Source organism: Populus nigra, chromosome 8, assembly GCF_951802175.1.
Source record: "Populus nigra chromosome 8, ddPopNigr1.1, whole genome shotgun sequence".
Classification (NCBI taxonomy): Eukaryota; Viridiplantae; Streptophyta; class Magnoliopsida; order Malpighiales; family Salicaceae; genus Populus; species Populus nigra.
The window spans coordinates 21,645,792-21,666,030 of NC_084859.1; the positions used below are offsets into that span (position 1 = coordinate 21,645,792).

Below are 20,239 nucleotides of genomic sequence, written 5' to 3' on the forward strand. Positions count from 1 at the left end.
TTTTACATGTATTTTGATTTTCAATTAATATATATATATATATATATATATATTATCAACAATCATGGAGATTTATAATTTTGACATCGGTCGGGTCGGTTGTAATTATCAAGATTAAAATCTTTTATTTAATTAAATTTCGCAACTTGTCTTGTAAAATTTATAGAATAGGCTCTAACCTCATTTATTTCTAATATTAATTCATTATTAAAGAAAAGAAAAGAAAAGAAATAAATGTATACACTTATATTTTACGACTTATTAATTTGTGGAAATTATTAATTAATCATGAGGGTAATTAGATTTGGAACTTCAATTTATGAGTCTAAAGAGAGGTCAAAAGCTCTCATTTTAATAATAATGAATGAATGGATAAAGATTTAATTAAGAAATGCATGGAGACTATTAATTCGCTCTCAACATGCCCATGATTAAATTCTTGAGGAAATTTAAATGTATCCCATGGACTGTAAAAAAATAAATATATAGAAATTAATTTAAATTGCCAGTGCTATAAATAAATAAATAAAGGCTTAATTAAATTAAGCTCCACTACATGACATTTCCTCTGACTAATCACAGCAAGGCAAGTGGGTTTCATTTATTGGAGAGAAACAGTGAAAAGAGAGAGAGAGAGAGAGAGAGAGAGAGAGAGAGAGGATGCTTTTTGAAATATAAATCTTAGTTTTTTCCCCATGATGTCATCATGAGACTCGAGAGTGCTGAGAGAGAGTGGATCCACTCTCGCTCGCTTGGGGGAATGTGATTAGCACGTAGTTCAACAAGCAGCAGGAAAGGAATGGCCACAAAACGCAATTCATGGAAGAAGTTCACTCGGACACTCATCTTTAGGAGCTCAGCTCTTGATAGAAACTCTTCTGACTTCTCCTTTGTGTTTTGCTACAGTGATTCTTGCCGCAAATACACAATTTAGCGTCTGTTTCTACATTGTAGTAAATATTGTTTATTTGTTTGTACGTAGCAAACGTTGGTAGTGTGATGCTGAGCCCACCTGATCAGGACACCATTGCTAGCTTAGCTAGATTTTAAAAGAGATGAGGATTTTTATGCAGCAAGAAAATACTGTTGAGGTTGATATTTGTGATCTGCTTTTTTTAAAGTTCCTGAGAAACAAGACAATCTACTTCGCTACCCTTCTGGAAAAGCAAGGTGCGTGGCACGAAAGAAAGCTTTAAAAACAGAACAAAAGTACGTAAATGCCTCCCCATCACCATTAGGCTAATTAATGGCATGAACTCTTCCATCTTGCCTTATCCATTGAGATCGAGAGGAGAAGAAAGCAAATTGGAAAACGGCTGGGAAACTCATCTTCTCATCTTAATTTTTCTATTTTTAATCTTCAAAACTATAAATCTTCTTTAATCCTGTTGCTCTGTGAAAATCAAGATTGACTGGCTTAATGAAAGATTTTCAGAATTGATGGCTGTACGTGGAGCATTGCAGGTACGTAGATGATCAATAGAATGAAAAAGGAAAGTTCCATTCAGAATCAGATACACATATCCATCATGCGTGTGTATAAATAATGTTAAAAAATAATATAAATTATATTATTTATATAATAATATAATGGGTTAATAATATATTAAAAAATATAAATTATATTAAAAAGTTAATGGGTTAATAACCGGGTTTTAACCGGTCCAACTTAAATTAATTAAATTAACCTAAGTTTTTACTAGGTCAATCAAGTTTTTTTTTTAATTAATTTTTTAAATTCAAACTAATTTAAATCTTGAATTCAGTCTAAATTTTAAAACAATGATACAATTTAATTTGCATAGAAAATTGCGAATAAAGATTTATATTTTAACCTGCTCTATCATTCTTAAAAAGTTTGGTGTTCCTTATAAATTAGTAAATACTAAACGCCGAACACTGTATATATACTTCACTATCGTATGATGAAGAGTGTCTTGTACGGGCAAGCAATTTAGCAAATATTACCCAAATTCGATCCACCTAAAGTTTAGTTTTTTTAAATGGTGGTCACCTATTAGTTTTAAAGTTAGAAAAGTCGGCCCACCTAAATATTAGCCCAGCCCATGACAAAAAAAACTAGAATACAAAAAAACGATTTAAAAAAAAAAATTACTTTAAATTATTTGCCAAACTTAAACAAAAAAAAATAATATTTACTATAAAGGTAAATACTACCTTGTTACTATTTGCCAAACTTCTAATCGACTCCACAGCTTATGGAGGTTTTGATTTGAGACCTTAAAATATTTCACAATTAAGTCATCAAAGATTAATACAACTTTCAATTTAGTCCCCATTGATATGTGTGAAAGTGTATTCCGTTGAAACTGTGTACATTCATGCATGAGAAAAGTAGAAAACGTCGACGTTAATTTTCAATGAAGTCTTCAGGGAGTAATTTGAGGTTTGCCCATTTTTGTTTTGTTTTCCTTCGATCAAATCAACTGCTGGGTTTCAATTCATTGAAAAGGGCTGCTAAAATCCTGAGCTGTAGATACCTATCATAGAGACATGGACTCTGTAAACAATACAGACTTTGAACCTAAGTACAACCTTCTCTGTTTTCTTTATTAATCATGCAGAAAGCAGTGGTAGAGACCGCAAACAAGCTAGCGGCCATGACCGTGATTGAAAATGAAAAATTAAAGTCCAATGTCGATCGAAGAACTCCAGCAAGAAATCATCCGACTTACACGGCAGCTGAATTCGATTGAGCAAAGGGTAATTCTTCTCTGTTTTAAGTTTTTGATCAACTGTTATTGGGAATGGATCTCAGTGAAGAGAAGGAACTATGCCGATAGAATTAAAACCCAGCCTGCTACTTTTAATTCCTTTTCTTCTTGTTGTTCTTTTTATGGCAGCCCGAGACAGTATTGTATGCTGAGCAGGAGATCGAACACCTGAGGATTGAAAATGAAATGATCAAGTGTCTGTTGATTAATGATCCCATTAACATCTCAAAAAGAGATGAAAAGAACAATAGAGCTCTACGAGACCATCTTTGCGGGGTGACTGAAAAGCTTGAAACATGCACGAAGAGACCTGTTCAAACTTCGAATGGGATCTCTTGCAAGTTGTACGTGGAGTTACTGAGCTGTGCTGCAATGCATTATGTAGATATTAATTTTGCTGGTAAGGAGGACGTGCGTGCACAGGTCCAATCATTTATTAGCTTCTTTTCCTTTCCTATAACCCTAAGCAGTTATATACTCACTTTGTTATTAAACCTGGTCTAGCTCGGCAGATCAATCCTAAATCAAGCTAACCTATATATCTCTTTCCCCTTGAATATTAAATGGAATATACATATTTGGACTGTTGTCTTCACCAGAAGAAATATTAGATTTGGCTGTCAGCACTATGTGTATATAAAATTAACAAATTGCACAATGCTTCACCAAACAATGCTCAAATTGCTATAAAATTCCTCATTTTCAGTAATTTTCTCCAACGCCATGAATTTACGTTAGGCTTTTCTATACTCCAAACGCTCCTACCCTTCAGAACAAAGAGAAGGAAGGCCTGATTCGAGTAGGAACGAAGCAGGAGACGGAAATCTTAGCACATGCAGTTAGAACACAACGAGGCAGGCCTGTTGGAACAGGTTTTCTTTTTTTCTTTTTTTCTTTTTTGATTTACGTGGGGTGTCCGGGCCAGCTTGCGTGCACCACGACTATTCCCCACGGCCCACTGGACATCCTGCAAGCCCAGGAGCAGGTTAGGCACCGCGGGGGTGACAGGCGTGCATGTAGAGGGTCGAACCCGGGACGGGGACGGAACAAGTCACACGGTTGACCACAGCAGCTAGGCCCTCAAGTGCAGGTTTTCTTTGATGTGGTTATAAGTGGTCTGGCTTCGATAAATTACTGTTCCTATGTTAAAGTTATAATCGTAGAAAACTCATGACATTAATTTGGAATTGAAAGATAGACATGATCAATGATGAATTAACTAGTTGCCGTTGAACATTAATATTTAGATTGTATTTGCCACAATTAAAGCAGCACAAAAGAGTCTTCAACTCAATTGATACTTGCTTGTAATAACTAAATTATTGGGAAACTTAATTTAAAATTCAAAACCTAAATTTGATGCTGCCTTAAAGGTTGAAATTTGAAATATAATCCATAATTCATCTGGCAAATTAATTACGTTTCAATAAGAGCCATAAATCGCATTTTTAGGGGTGATTATTTTCGGTTGTAATCAAATAATAAAAATTAATAAAAACTAGAATTTATTCAAACTGATCGGTTTCGGTTCTGTTTTTTTAGAAGAAAAACCGATTCAAACTGGTTTGACTCGGTTTTTTTATTTTGGCTTGGTTTTTTCAATTTGACTCGGTTTTTATTCCGGGTTGGCTCGGTTTTTCGGTTCCGGTTCGGTTTGGTTTTTTTTATTTCAGGCTTATAAAACCGAACTGGTTGGTTTTTTCAAAATTTTAATCGATTTTTTTTCACGGTTTGGTTTTTTTATTTTTTTTTTCTAGTTTTCTCAGTTTTTCAGTTTTTTTTAAATATTAACATGATTTAAATAAATTATGGGTTTAATGAGAAATTGATTTCAAATAACTCTTAGTTGGAAAATTTTGAAAAATCTCAAAACCCTTTAAAAAATTACATTCCACTTAAAAAATAAATAAGTTTTGCTTATTGTTTATATAGTAAAAAATAAATAGTTAAAATTATACTAAAAAAATACTCAAGCTTTTAAAGGAAAGAGGATCTAAATATAGTGGGCTTTGGGCTCAAACTCACGCGCGTACAAGGTTGGGCTCGACTCTAGCCCTGCCCTGAACTCTAAGCTTGGCCTTGGGTTTAAAGTAAAATAATTTTTTGAGCTATAAAAAATTATTTATTTTCAACTTAATTATGGGATTGGGTCTAGTTAATACAAATAATTTCCCTAAACAATGGCATGCACTTGTCTTTTTAATAAAATAGCATTTGTCAAAAATTATAGGCATTCTTCTTTTTTGTAGTTGGTTTTTTATAGGAATTAGTTACCCTGTAAATTTGATTCCCATCAATAATAAAAAGTGATGATATTCCAAAATCTAATATATATAAATAATAGGTTATTTGGTATTTGGAATAGTGGTTAATTAATGTGTTTAGATAGCTGGATTTTTTCTTTTTAGATTAAGAAACATCAGACTAATGATAGAAGCTTGAGTACTTGCAAAAACAGTTCCAATCGAGGTATTTAAAGAATCTCCAATGATAAAGTCAATATTTTTATATGAAATGCAATAAGTGACTTAAAAGATTTTTAAATTCAATGAACAAATATATTTATTTTTTAGTTCTAAGATGGTTGATGTTCTAAAATCTAAATAAGTTTATATTAAAAGATGAAAAGTTCTGAACCCTTATCTGAATAATTCAGAGGATGTGTATACCCCCATGTACCTTATCATTTCAGAGTAAAAAAATGACTGAAAAGTCCTCTGCTTCTAGTGGAATTAACAGGGGATAAATATTCCTTGCATATTATCATGAACGAGATAGCATGTAGAGTAGGTCCCTTAAGATATATTTTGTATACTTATGAGAATATGAAAATCATTACATTGGATATGAATAACTCGTATAATTGTTTTAGATAGAAATTGGCATGACGGTTTATCATGCCGTAGAGTAGGTCCCTTAAGATATATTTTGTATATTTATGAGAATATGAAAATCATTACATTGGATATGAATAACTCGTATAATTGTTTTAGATAGAAATTGGCATGACAGTTTATCATGCCTACAATACTTTTAATTTAGGGGATCGTCTTGGATCAAACATATAGCTTTAAAACCTAATAATGGTTGAATCCAAATGCTCTAGGTCTAGCATGTTTTCCAGACTCTTTTAGGCTTAGTTGACCATCAAACCTAAGTTCTTTTGGCATGACATGTTTTTTAAACCAATGTTATCCCAAGCTTAACTAATTGTCAAACTCAAATACTTTAAATTTGATATGTTTGTCAGATCCGTAATATCTTAGGTTTGACCAATTGTCGAATCCAAGTCCTTTAATTTAAGCTTGTTATTTTTGTTAAACCTACATCATCTTGGGTTTGGTTAACTACCACTCTCAAGTTATATGACCCCGACATGTTTGTTAGACTCATATTATTTTTAAGATGTTTTTTTTATTTATAAAAATCTATAACTAAAAATGTTTGTTTATAAGAAAGTTATTGATTTATTGTAATCAATGTTGGCAATATAAGATGTCGAGTCTTTGGAAATGCTAATGTGAGTATATATATAAAACAACTTTGATGTCATTTTTGTTTTCCACTAATCTCATATTTTTCGATAATAAGGGAAATCTGTTTTGTATCCCCGTGGGATGAAATTAATACCTTCTTTCAAGACAACAGAGGGAATATCCAAAAACTTACAATGGTGCCGGATACTCAGAAACAGGAGTCAAAGATGCTGTGCATAGAATACAAAAATTAATTAAATCAAGGTATCCGACACTTTAATAAGACAAAGACAATGATAATTTGGAAACAATATCCTGTGTCTTAAAAAAAAAGAGGATTTAATGTAATAATTCAATGAATCTTGATGCAATAATATTATTTTGAATTATAATTTCATTGGCTTTTATTGATCCTTCTTAAGTATTTTTAGAATTTTAGCGATAAGACAAAATATGAATAACTGCATGGGTTAAAATTTATTTAGAAATCTAAATTAACGTATTTCTTTAAGAATTGATAGCTTTTAAAAATAAAATATTTTTCTTTCCTGGATCACCTCAGCATGATTTTTCATACTAATATCTAGAATAATAGTATATGATTTCAATATCATATTGAAAATACAGTATAATTTTGAAGAAAGGCTAATCACAACAGGTAGCTTTCTTTGTCCCTTTCAAGAGGGATTGCGGGGGCGGGGCTCGCAGAGGATTCAAGAATTAAATTGGTCTACAGGAACATATCTTAACCCCATTTCTTTGCTGAAAAGTAAATTTTTTTAAAAATAAATTATATTTTAATATTTAATAGTGTAATGAAAAATAAGTTAGAAAACACTTTCCAGTATTTGATTATGTCACAGAAAATAAGCTAAAAAATAACTTATTAATATTTTATTTTTTCAAGTTTATTAAAATAATGAGAAACAAATCTTACAAATTAAAAAGTTGAATAAGAATGAAATTGAAAAAAAATATAATTTTATAAATTATCTCAAATAAAATAAATAATAGAGATCAAATCTAAAAAATAAAAAAAAATTGAAAGATGAAAAAATTAAAATAATAATAATTAACATTTTATAAATTATTTTAAATAAAATAAGTAACAATCAAAAGAATAAAGACCAAATTTGATAGATAAAAAATTTTAATTAAAAAATAATAAGGGAAAAGCAAATAATAATTATAAAAATAAAGACCAAAATTAATATAAAAATTAAATTCTAAGAAATGAAATTGAAAAACAAATATTAAAAACAAAATATATATAGCAATAAAAAGTTTGAGGATTAAATTTGATATAATCAGCAAATAATATAACATTTTAAAATTTTTCATAATTTTTAGAAAGTGTTTTCCATTCAAAATAAAAGAAAAACACTTTTTTGGAAGCCAAGCCAAAATTTTCTTTAACTGAAAAATATTTTTTATTGATCAATTTTTTTAAAGATAAATAAATACAAAAAAATTTAGAAATAATCTTTTTAAAATTATTTTTTTGGTTGATAAATTTTTTTAATGATAAATAAATAAAAAAAATTAATTTCTTTTTTAAAAAATAACTTTTCAAACAATATAGCTTCTCATTAATAAGGACACGACTCAAGAAAGACATTACCCATAAGGACAAGACTCGAGAAGAGACGCTATCCGTGAGGACAAGAAAAGACGCGACGCCGTCGATGAGGACAATTTTCTATATGCATGAGGACAAATTGAGCCGTACCTTCTTTGGAATCGGGCGACAGATAGGTGGAGGAGGGCATAGAAATGGGCGGTGTTTCCATGGAAATAGATAAAACAAAATCATTGTAGATGCGTGCGTGCTGCGTGCGTGGGTGTGTGTGGCCGTGTTAAGGGGCGCGCAGATGCTAGATAATTAATAGAAGCTGCTCCTCCCTGCCCCTCCACTCTCCGTCGCGTGCTACTTCCTGCCTGACTGCTCCAACGGAGGTGGCATTGACGAAATGCAAAAGCCAGAGAAAACGGAAATGCAGAAGCAAAAGAAGCGGGAAATTGACAGACGTTATCGACAGAAGAAGAAGGTAAATACCAAGGACTACTCCATTGTTACTATTGACAACTTTTAATCAACTCCACTGCTAATTAATGGAGGTTTTCAATTGAGACCTTAAAATATTTCACAATTAACTCCTCAAAGATTCATAATATTTTCAATTAAGTCCTCGGGGACTAATTTGAGGTCTGTCCCTTTTTTAATTTTCCTTGGAACAAATCAGCTGCTGTAAATACCTAGTTCGAGATCAGACATGGAGTCGACTCTGTAAACGAGGCAGACTTTGCGCCTAACAATCTACTCTGTTTTCTTTATTAACCATGCAGAAAGCAGTGGTACAAACCAAAATAAAGCTGGCCATGACCATGATTGAAAATGAAAATTTAAAGTCCACTGTCCAAAAACTCCAGCAAGAAATCATCCAACTTACAAAGCAGCTGAATTCGATGGAACCAAGGGTAAATTTTCTTTTTCTTTTTCTTTTCTTTTGTTTTTATCAACTGTTGTTCATATGGATTTCAGTATAGAGAAGGAACCGAGCCCATAAAATTAATTCTTCAATTCTTTCTCTGTGTTTTTCTTTCTGGCAGCCAGATCAGACCACATATGATGAGCTGCAGCAAGAAATCAAATACCTGAGGGTTGAAAATGAAGTGACCAAGTGTCTATTGAAAGATACCGACGCCAGTTACATCTCAGACATGATTAAGGTTCTAAAAGAAAATGAAGACATGAAAAGAGCTATAGAACACTACGAGAGGCTCTCGTCGCAGGGTGTGCCTGAAAAAGCTTGAAACATGATCACAGGGCCCTTTCAAGTGGGATTCTCTTATAAGTTGTAGGTGGAAAATAATTCACAACTGGGCTGTGCTACAATAATAAATCTTGTTGATATAATTTTGCTGGTAAGGATCAGGGCATGTACGTACGTAGATGCTCAGCGTGCCTTTCGCTGTAACCGTAAGCAGTATGTATATATGTATATATATATACTGTGCTGGAGCGCTGTGTGTGCGTGGAGTTAATAAAAAACTTTTGAATATATTTTATTCTGAGCTCGATTGATTTCTGATGGGAATTAAGCACTTGCGCGTCTTTTTGTATAAATAGAAAGGAGACCCTGTATTTGTGCGTGTAACCTCTAACCCTTGCCTCTCCTGTGATCACCCCTTGAGTTTAGAAAACCCTACCTATCATCAATTACTGTGCGCGCAGATTGTGATACAACTGCATTATTACTCGTCGTCTTGTGCTCCTTCTTCTCTCCCAGTACCTGACTGCTCTAACGGAGTCGACATTGACGAGATGCATGCAAAAGTCGAAGAAAACGGAACTGCAGGAGCAAAAGAAGCGGGAAATCGACAGACGTTATCGACAAAACACAAGATGGTAAATACTAAGTAGTAAGTACTGCTCCGTTGTTACTATTGGCCAAACTTCTGATCAACAACACATCTAATGTTTTGGTTCTTAATAATTAACGTATTTATCTTCTCCGGACAAGCCCTCACTTGTGTTTTGGTTCTTACTCGTTCACAATTTATATATTACGTTTTCAAAGAGGAGGAGAGAGAGGCAGTCGTGTGCTTGTTGAATTGCCATTAATCCACCACTTTCATTGTTTGTATTACTTTTTTCATCGAAAGGGAAGCTAATGTTAATCCAGTATGTAAATCGTTTTAATATTAAATAGAATATATTGTCTTAAAATAATTTTTTAAAAGTCCAAAAATGTTTTTAACTGTTATTTGGTTACTTCTTGGATCTGTCAAATTAATTTTACTGGTTAAGCTATCATTTAATAAACTATTATTTTAATACTAAAAAAATTATAATATTAAACCCATACTTCTACAACCTATCAAGATTATTTTTGCACACACCAAGTATAAGGTAACTTTCATTTAATTTATTTAAAATTCAATCTAGCCATAAAATTATACGATTTATTTTAAATGTTTATTTGAAAGTGTGATTATTTTAAAATATTTTTCATTTAAAAATATATTAAAATAATATTTTATTATTATTTAAAAATTATTTTTGATATCAATACATCAAAATAATTTAAAAACATCAAAAAAATATTTATTTAAAATAAATAAAAAAATAAAAATATTTTTAAAATATAAAAATAAACATGGTTTTAATTAAGGTACTGAGCTATCAATATTAAAAAGAGTTACTTGATTATTTTTTTCAAATTAATTTTTCCTGCTCACGACACAGCGCGTTATAATATTAGTAAGCACACATGATCGACCTGTGAAAGCTAAAACGACGAGAGAATAAACGTGCGTCATGGATATGAAATCCATGGCGGCCTCCCTGGGCTGGACAAGCACGTACATGGCCATTCCTCAGTTAATCTAATCCCCTCTCTAATACTGTATTGTATTCTCTTACAGTACACACCAACGCCCTAAAGACAAGGACCCGCAAATAATTCAGATTAGATCTCCTCACTATAATACTGCTGCTATACGCTATACATACCATGTATGTATTCTTCCTCTTTTTATACACTTGTATAATTGAGAGTTAAGTGTTTTTAATTATTAAGTGGATATACTACTACTATTATTATTAATCCAGCTATGATTTTTGTCCTCACTACCCATCTTATTCTTTTATCATTCTTAATTAACAGTATTTATTCCTGAAATGCTTTAGAATCTCCTATAAAATATTCTTGAATTAAAAATTAAATTAATTGTGAAATCTTTTTTAATAATACTTAAAACCAACAAATATCAAAGTTTTATTTTTTTAAAGCAAATCATCCAAATGACCGAGCTCATCAAGAAGTAATTTAATTTGATTTAATATAATTTAATAGAAATACCCTAGTGGCTAGTGGTTAAAATCATCTTCATCTTTCCCTCCAAAATCTAACTTAAAAATGAAATAATAAAAAAAACAATCTCACAAAAATAAAATAAAATAAAATAAAATGGGGCAGCCCATTAATCATTTAACCCAAATTCCAGCTAATCCCCTTCCCACCATTCTTTCTCTCTCCTACTTTGCCCTAGTCCCCTCCCCTCCCTTTCTTATTATCCCCTCTCCCTTTCCCCCTCCTTTCCTCCCACCCTCTCTATCTCCCCACATATACCCGTAGAGAGAACACACACACACACACACAATACACTCTCCCTGTCCCCCCCTCCCTCTACAATCCCTAAACCCCAAAAAACCTAGCCGCCACAACCAGCGCCGCAGCCGCAGCAACAAAATCTAATCTTCGGCCACCATGGACGAGTCAACTCAACTCCAGCAAGCGCAACTCGCGGCAGTCCTTGGGGGCGATCCTTCGCAATTCGAAACCCTAATCTCTTCGCTCATGTCATCATCCAACGAAACTCGATCTCAAGCGGAGCTCATCTTCAACCTCGCCAAGCAACACGATCCAAACTCGCTCTGTCTAAAACTCGCTCACCTCCTTCAGTTCTCTCCTCACCTCGACGCTCGTGCTATGTCCGCCGTCCTCCTCCGTAAACTCCTCACTCGCGATGACTCGTACCTATGGCCGCGCCTCTCTCCGCAAACTCAGTCCTCTCTCAAATCGATCCTCCTCGCCTGTCTACAGCAAGAGTCTGTTAAATCGAACACCAAGAAGTTGTGCGACACCGTTTCTGAGCTTGCTTCCGGGATTTTGCCCGAGAATGGCTGGCCTGAGCTTTTGCCGTTTATGTTTCAATGTGTGACGTCAGATTCCGTCAAGTTGCAGGAATCTGCGTTTTTGATCTTCGCGCAGCTGTCTCAGTATATCGGAGAGAGTTTGATTCCCTTTATCAAGGAGTTGCACGGGGTTTTTCTGCAGTGTTTGGGGTCGAGCACGAATTTCGATGTCAAAATCGCGGCCTTGAATGCTGTGATTAATTTTATTCAGTGTTTGGATAATTCGTCCGATAGAGATCGATTTCAGGATTTGTTGCCGTCGATGATAAGGACTTTAACGGAGGCTTTAAATAATGGGAATGAGGCGACTGCTCAGGAGGCGTTAGAGTTGTTGATTGAGTTGGCGGGGACGGAGCCCAGGTTTTTGAGGAGGCAGTTGGTGGATGTCGTGGGTTCAATGTTGCAAATTGCGGAGGCGGAGAGTTTGGAGGAAGGAACTAGGCATTTGGCTATTGAGTTTGTGATTACATTGGCGGAAGCTAGGGAGAGGGCACCGGGGATGATGAGAAAGTTACCGCAGTTTATCAGTAGATTGTTCGGGATACTGATGAGGATGTTGTTGGATATTGAGGATGATCCGGCATGGCATAGTGCGGAGAATGAGGATGAAGATGCGGGGGAAACAAGTAATTATAGCGTGGGGCAAGAGTGTTTGGATAGGTTGGCCATTTCTTTGGGTGGGAATACTATTGTTCCTGTTGCTTCGGAACAATTGCCTGCGTATTTGGCTGCTCCTGAGTGGCAGAAACATCACGCTGCTCTTATTGCATTGGCTCAGATTGCTGAAGGGTGCTCTAAGGTACATAGAATTGATGACTATATTCTCTTGTCTGTGACTTGTGATTAATGTCTCAATGTTATGCTGTTTGATTTTTACTTTATATATACGCATTTGAATTTGAAGGATGTTCCAAGATACAAGAATGATTTTGTTTCTTTCTATTTGAGTTATTTGTAGCTATATAGTACATCACTACAAGTTTTTTTTTTTTTTATAATGTTAACCATTGAATTTGTACATTTGGTTTTGTTGTGTTGAATTTGAAGGAATTAATTGCATTTGCCGATGTTATCCAGTTTTTTTTTTCCAGTAATGTATAGTCGTATTGCCAATGGCCAGTTATTTAAGTTTTATTATGCAATTCAGTACTATTATTTGTATGCATTTGTTTTCCTTGTGTTTTGTGCATTGGATGTTGGTAAGAACCACTCAGTTAACAGCACTTAATGCTCTGATTATTTGATGTGGGAAAATTTGAAGTGGAATTATATTGGGTTTTTAGTTTGTACTATAAACATATGTAGTTCTTTTTTCTTAGAAAGAATTGGGTCTCTTGGTGTTATTATGTTTTGTGTTTTGTTGATGTAGGTAATGCTAAAAAACTTGGAACAAGTAGTTACAATGGTCCTAAATTCATTTTATGACCCCCATCCCCGTGTGAGATGGGCAGCTATTAATGCAATTGGGCAGTTGTCCACGGATTTGGGTCCAGATTTGCAAAATCAATACCATCAGAGAGTTTTGCCTGCATTAGCAGCTGCCATGGATGATTTTCAGAATCCTCGTGTTCAGGTTAGCTATGGTCATTGCTTTGTGTCTTTTCAAGTTATTAATTCTAAATTTTGTATGCAGGATCTTGACTAGAATAGATATGCTTCAGATGATTTCATTAAAGTCCATTCTTTGTTACAATAGCTCTTGTTGCAAGGTCCTTTCAACTTGAGCAACAGTAATTATGAAATATACTTACAAATAGCTTTTAATGGTGAACTTATGGTCAAGTTAAGCTCATGTCACTTTCCCAGCAGCTATACAGTTATATGTATATATAGTTCAGTTCTGTGTATCGTGTGCATGCACAGCTTCATGTTTTTCATGCATGCACTTCAGTATGCACTCCATATTTTTTATTTTCGCTTTTTGTTGGGTGGGGGAGGGGTTTCCTTTGGATCCATTAACATTTAATTTTATATGGAAGAACACAGTCAAAGATTATGCCGTTGTTCTTTACAGTTACTGATTAGTCATCGTATTCTTCTTTTCTGACAGGCACATGCTGCTTCGGCTGTGCTTAACTTCAGTGAGAATTGTACTCCAGAAATTTTAACACCGTACCTAGATGGAGTAGTGAGCAAATTGCTTGTTCTTCTACAGGTATATTCATGGAAGAATATAAAATAAAATTTCAAAATATTTATGCGAATTCACTTTTTTGCAAAACACAAATTTCTTTTATGTCTTTATATTCCATGTATGTGCTGCAGAATGGAAAACAAATGGTGCAAGAGGGAGCGTTGACTGCTTTGGCATCAGTTGCTGATTCCTCTCAGGTAATGTATTATATCCGCTTGGATTCTTAGTTTCATTCACACAATGGAAGATTTGGTCTAATAGTCTCTGGTTTCATAGGAGCACTTCCAAAAATACTATGATGCAGTCATGCCTTACTTGAAGACTATCTTGGTGAATGCAAATGACAAAGCTAACCGCATGCTTCGTGCCAAATCCATGGAGTGCATCAGTCTAGTTGGGATGGCAGTGGGGAAAGAGAAGTTTAGGGATGATGCCAAGCAGGTAGGTTTCTTTACATACATACAACTCTTCCTTTTCTTGGGAACCTGGAAGTGTTTCCTTGGATGAATCCCATTGTCTTTCATGGAGTAGCCTTACAGTCGACCATGGGATAGGGGAGAATGTGTCAATGGTTTGCTCTTGGTTTCTTTTATCACCTGTTTTGTTACCACAGTATACTAAAGTATCCACCCATATCCGGGTCTGGTTCTTATATTTTGGCATGCCTTTCTATATTTATGTTTTTGCCAGGTTATGGATGTACTTCTGTCATTGCAAGTATCTCAGATGGAGTCAGATGATCCAACAACAAGTTACATGCTACAAGTATGCTTCGATCGCCAAAAATTGTGTTGAATATATCTTAAATTTCATCTTTTTTTGAACTTTGTTGTCTCACGATCTTTACTCTATACTGTTTTAGGCATGGGCCAGACTTTGCAAGTGTTTAGGACAAGATTTTCTTCCTTACATGAGTGTTGTCATGCCACCTTTGCTTCAGTCTGCTCAACTCAAGCCTGATGTAACCATTACATCTGCGGATTCAGATAATGACATTGATGATTCTGATGATGAAAGGTGTAAAAATTTTCCTTGAACCTGATCTCATTGAAAGTGTTATATATGAATTTCTTGGTGGTACTCTGCCCAATTGCTTAGATCAATAGTGAAAGATCATTTCAAGCACAGCAGTTGCCAAATTCTTATGAATGTAGCTTCTGTGCTTTCTCTTGTGATCGCATGCATTTAGACACCCAAACACGCATGCAGTCATATTCACATCTTGCTAAAAATTTGTTTCTGTTATAGCATGGAGACTATCACCCTTGGTGACAAAAGAATTGGGATCAAGACTAGTGTTCTGGAAGAAAAAGCTACTGCTTGTAACATGTTATGTTGCTACGCTGATGAGCTGAAGGAAGGATTCTTTCCATGGATTGATCAGGTTTGTTGGTGCAACATATTATCAATTGTTCTATTCTTTACTTATTACAACTTTCAAGTGCCATGACACTAATATAATGATGTTCTACATGCAGGTTGCCCCAACCTTGGTACCTCTTCTTAAATTTTATTTTCATGAAGAGGTTAGGAAAGCAGCTGTTTCAGGTATTGAATTGATGATGCACATTTCTTTTCCTTTGGTTCCTGGTGTCGGTAATACTCACTGGAATCTTTGAATTTCTTTGCCAGCCATGCCAGAACTTCTGCGTTCTGCAAAATTAGCTGTCGAGAAAGGGCTTGCTCAGGGTCGCAATGAGTCTTATGTAAAGCAGCTGTCTGACTATATTATTCCAGCCCTGGTTGAAGCACTGCACAAGGTCACCTGTGTTTCTTTTCATTTGTCTAGTGTCTGTAGAACTGTACATTTATAATTATCTCTATTTAAAGCGATGAGATTCTTGACTCTTAAAATTGATTGCAGGAACCCGATACTGAGATCTGTGCAAGCATGCTGGATGCCTTAAATGAATGCTTGCAGGTTTGTTGTAATCATTATTGACTTTAGTAATGTCACTTTCTTTGCTTTTTCACTGGGTCATGGTTTGTAACTCATCCAGTCATCCTGAATCAAATTCTGGATAAAAATCAGAATTCTTCTGCATAGGTGTGGCATCTTAACAGAGTGATCAATGGTTTTGTGGTTTGCGAAGAAATCTGTCATATAAAATCGTTTGATACCTGTGAAGGGGAAATTGGGAAATGTGTTTTTTTTAATCTTGTGGTGTCCATTTCTCTGCTGCAATCCATGTGAAATCCCCTGCAATCCATGTATGTTAAAATAGGTTCATTGCTGAATGTATTTTTCAATTTTCTGTTTCTTCTTCCAGATATCTGGAGTGCTTGTTGATGAAGGTCAAGTGCGATCTGTTGTGGATGAGATAAAACTGGTCATTACTGCCAGCTCAAGTCGCAAGAGAGAGAGAGCAGAAAGAGCCAAAGCTGAAGACTTTGATGCAGAGGAGGGAGAGTTGATCAAGGAGGAAAATGAGCAAGAGGAGGAAGTTTTCGACCAAGTCAGTATATATCACTATAAGTCAACTGATTTTCCTCTATAATCCCTAAATTTTATTTTCCTTAGTTGGATAACATTTTATTTCCAGGTTGGTGAAATCTTGGGAACTCTGATTAAAACATTCAAAGCTTCTTTCTTGCCTTTCTTTGATGAGCTATCATCCTATCTTACTCCCATGTGGGTAAGTCTTCTGCCATGATCAGCTTCCCTTGCCTTTGGGAATCTTATATTTGCTACTATATTTTCCTCAAGATCTTTTTTCTATGAGAAGGTGATTGTGTGCCGGTAGCTCCTGATACTTTATCTCTTTTGGTTCTTTGTTTGTATTACTTTTTATAAGTTGCCCAAAATATTGGTATGTGAGATCTCTTTGTAGTTCCTTCCATCAGCTATAGTTTAGAAAATATAGAAAGGCTAAATGTTATGCATATCATGTTTCTGTGTTCAATATGAGAATTGGAATGGTGAAGATTATTCCCTTTCTTACTGTAGCTGTTTAGTGGATGATAATGGGGTTGAAAAGAGCTCTAATATTTTGGCTTGAAACTTGGTTGTATTTCAAAGTGCAAAACGCTGAATGTTTATGTTTCTATAACCAATCAGTACTAATTAACACCACCCGCTCTGCATGATGAAAGGTGACATGATCTTGTTGAAACCTGTGCTTATGACAGATTGAAATTTCTATTTCACAAAGGCATAAATTCTAAAGATGATTGCTTTCTCTTGGTGTGCAGCTGTATGAACAAAAATTTATACCTTAAGCAACTGACTAACAACAATGCTGTGAATAGTTCTGCTATTTTAATTCTTGAGTTATTAGGCTGATATGTTTAGTGAATGTAGGGCAAGGATAAGACTGCTGAAGAGAGAAGGATTGCAATTTGCATTTTTGATGATGTTGCGGAGCAATGTCGCGAGGCGGCTCTTAAGTAAGTTTCTAGAACACACACGCACACTCCTATGGACTGGTTATCATTATCTAGAATTTTTTGTTTGATGCAACTGTTACAATGTGAATGGACAGATATTATGATACATATCTTCCTTTCTTGCTGGAGGCTTGCAATGATGACAACCCGGATGTTCGGCAGGTCTGCACTAACTATGATCTGGTAATTGTTTGCTTTAGATTGGCTATATTCTCATCCATATTGTGTGGTTGTTTTCAGGCAGCTGTATACGGGCTTGGTGTTTGTGCAGAAGTTGGTGGTTCTGTGTTTAAACATCTAGTTGGAGGTAAATTTTGTCTGTATCCTTAAGGAGTCAATTTTTTTTACTCTAGCAGAAGTAAATGCGTTGATTTTCTTTTGTATTTCATGAAAGTGATATTTGCCAGTTGTTTTCTCCAGAGGCGTTATCAAGACTTAATGTTGTAATACGGCATCCTAATGCTAAGCAGCCAGACAATGTCATGGCATATGATAATGCTGTTTCAGCTTTAGGGAAAATTTGCCAGTTTCATCGTGACAGTATAGATTCAGCTCAGGTATTCAATCATCTGTCTTGTCATTAAGCATATTGCATTGCCTAGGCATATCCCCTTCCATCATCTGTATGTGATGAGCTGCTGAGGATGCTGTCTGTTTCTAATAGAAAGTGAAGGACAGTCCTACCTATGAATTGATTTTTTGCAACAAAGCTCACTGAAACCCTTATGGCTGTGTTGTGTAGACAAAGGGCTTGTTTTATTGGATCATTAAAAATCAATGTAGAGGTTTTCCATTATGTGATTTGCTTTTGAGTTTGGTGTTTTTTCCAGCATTCTTCTTGATTGACACGCGTCTTGTTTGGCAGGTTGTTCCTGCATGGTTAAACTGTTTGCCAATAACAGGAGACTTGATTGAAGCAAAAGCTGTTCATGAACAACTTTGTTCAATGGTGGAGAGGTAATGACTGGCATTCTCTATCTATCCCCCTAAATTTTTGGTTTTGGTTTATCCATGCTTGTGTGCTTTTACCAATTGCCAACCATTAATAATGAACTCCTTATCATCCATCTACAGGTCAGATAGAGAACTTTTGGGACCCAACAATCAGTATCTTCCTAAGATTGTTTCAGTATTTGCTGAGGTTAGTTTCTGATTTTATGCATCTACCTTGCTATTGTAGAACTTGAATAAATTTCAAAATTTTTGTTTTGATCTCATTGCTATTCCTCAAAAGGTATAGATTTCATGATGCTTTGTCGATCTGATCCAATAGTCAAGTTTGTAGCCATTTGACAAGTATTGAAATGAAGTGAAACAATAACCTGCTAAATCAAATACATTTATTTATGCAAGAATGTCCCCCAAATTTTGCTTCCAGCTTGACTCGGGAACTGCTATCCTTCTTGAATACCAGAGTTTGACATCTGGCAACCTTGGCCTAAGGTTATCTACTTTAATGCAACATTTTGTGGACTCGGATTAATTTATGCACAAAGATATTTACCCTGTCTCAACTCTGGGCTTCCTATATTGTCATTAATTTTACTATACGGTAATTAGCAATCAATTTTCCCATCTGACTCGTACTTTATTTATGTCAAGTCCCTTCACCTAACATGCCAACTCTCAATAAGTACGTGAGGTTTGGTTTATAATTTCCCTGTGATCTTGAAAGGAATTTGTATAATCAATAGATAAGATCAATGCTGGAAATTATCAAATGTTCTTGCATGTTAAATGTGGGTTATGTTTGCAATTTGTTTTTCTCATTGAGGGAATGTTACTGTTCCTGTAGGTTCTATGTGGTAAGGATCTAGCAACCGAACAAACTCTAAGCCGAATGGTTAATCTTCTGAGACAACTACAACAAACCTTACCACCAGCTACCTGGGCCTCGACCTTGTCGGTGTTGCATCCACAACAACAGATGGCATTGCAATCCATCCTCTCATCATAATATCTTGGCTGGCGAGCCCAACTGGCTATGGTGAAGATGCAATCTCCAGTTTGTTGTTAAAATATATTTATAACCCATTCTTTGGATGAGATGTTTCCAATCGTTTGCTTTCTGCAAGGCGTTCTACAACAACCTGGCGTCGGTTTGAATGAGTGAGAGTCGTTGCCATTGAAAATGAATCCGTTTTTGTAGAATGTGTATATTCATTTATAAGTGTTATTTATACTCCAGATTGAGTGGCGGGGGGGAAAGAAAAAGGAAGTGTAGGTATCGTTTGTCCCTTTTTTTTCTTGTTTTATTTTTTGGTGGTGGTTGAAGGTTTGAGGGTTGTCAGTGAAGCAATTCTTGTCGCAGTTTTGTCCCCATTGTGTTGCTATTTTTGGGTTCAAGACAAACAAACACCTTGATTGTGATCATGTATGCACTGAAATCTTGAATTGGTTATTCTTTCATTATAATTGCAATTTTGATTCCGATAAGTAGCTGATATAAATAAATCGATTATGCTATTGATCCCTGTTGACCTGGCAATCTACCATCTTCAGGAGGATTGCTATGAACGGATTTTAAGTTTGGATTTTATTATATTAGCGAATGAAGATATAGTTTGTTTTCAATCTTTATATTTCCCCCTCTTTTTCTTTTTTTTTTTTAGAAGAAAGAAACCTCTAGCTGGGTTGAGTTCTGAATTAACATGCTGGTCTGGTTTAATAACGCTTTCTCATCTAATTCGATGGCTTATTGATGAATTTAGATGTTCTGACTTGCGAGGTTAAGCAAAATCAACTTCCATAGGAAGCTGTTGTATTTTCGTAGTGGAAGAAGATTCCACAGAGTTGTGTCTTTGTT

The 20,239-nt window shown here is 34.9% G+C and overlaps 1 protein-coding gene across 1 annotated transcript; it reads left to right on the top strand.

Annotated features, from left to right (window-relative positions):
* The first annotated feature begins 11,264 nt into the window (after positions 1-11,264).
* Positions 11,265-19,869, top strand: LOC133700719 (uncharacterized). The gene is made up of 20 exons (XM_062124357.1): positions 11,265-12,711; positions 13,282-13,485; positions 13,963-14,067; positions 14,178-14,243; positions 14,323-14,487; positions 14,737-14,811; positions 14,909-15,063; positions 15,295-15,430; positions 15,525-15,594; positions 15,679-15,806; positions 15,911-15,967; positions 16,317-16,502; positions 16,590-16,682; positions 17,348-17,433; positions 17,529-17,595; positions 17,674-17,740; positions 17,854-17,990; positions 18,299-18,390; positions 18,508-18,574; positions 19,229-19,869. The coding sequence occupies exons 1-20, from the start codon at positions 11,485-11,487 to the stop codon at positions 19,388-19,390; spliced, it is 3,345 nt and encodes a 1,114-aa protein (XP_061980341.1). The 5' UTR covers positions 11,265-11,484; the 3' UTR covers positions 19,391-19,869.
* The last annotated feature ends 370 nt before the right edge of the window (positions 19,870-20,239 follow it).

Excerpts from the sequence above, each read along its gene's own strand:
- LOC133700719 (XM_062124357.1), top strand. The coding sequence starts at position 11,485 with ATGGACGAGTCAACTCAACTCCAGCAAGCGCAACTCGCGGCAGTCCTT. Across the intron at positions 14,488-14,736 it reads TTAGGGATGATGCCAAGCAG|GTTATGGATGTACTTCTGTC; the intron begins GTAGGTTTCTTT and ends TGTTTTTGCCAG. Across the intron at positions 17,991-18,298 it reads ACAGTATAGATTCAGCTCAG|GTTGTTCCTGCATGGTTAAA; the intron begins GTATTCAATCAT and ends CTTGTTTGGCAG.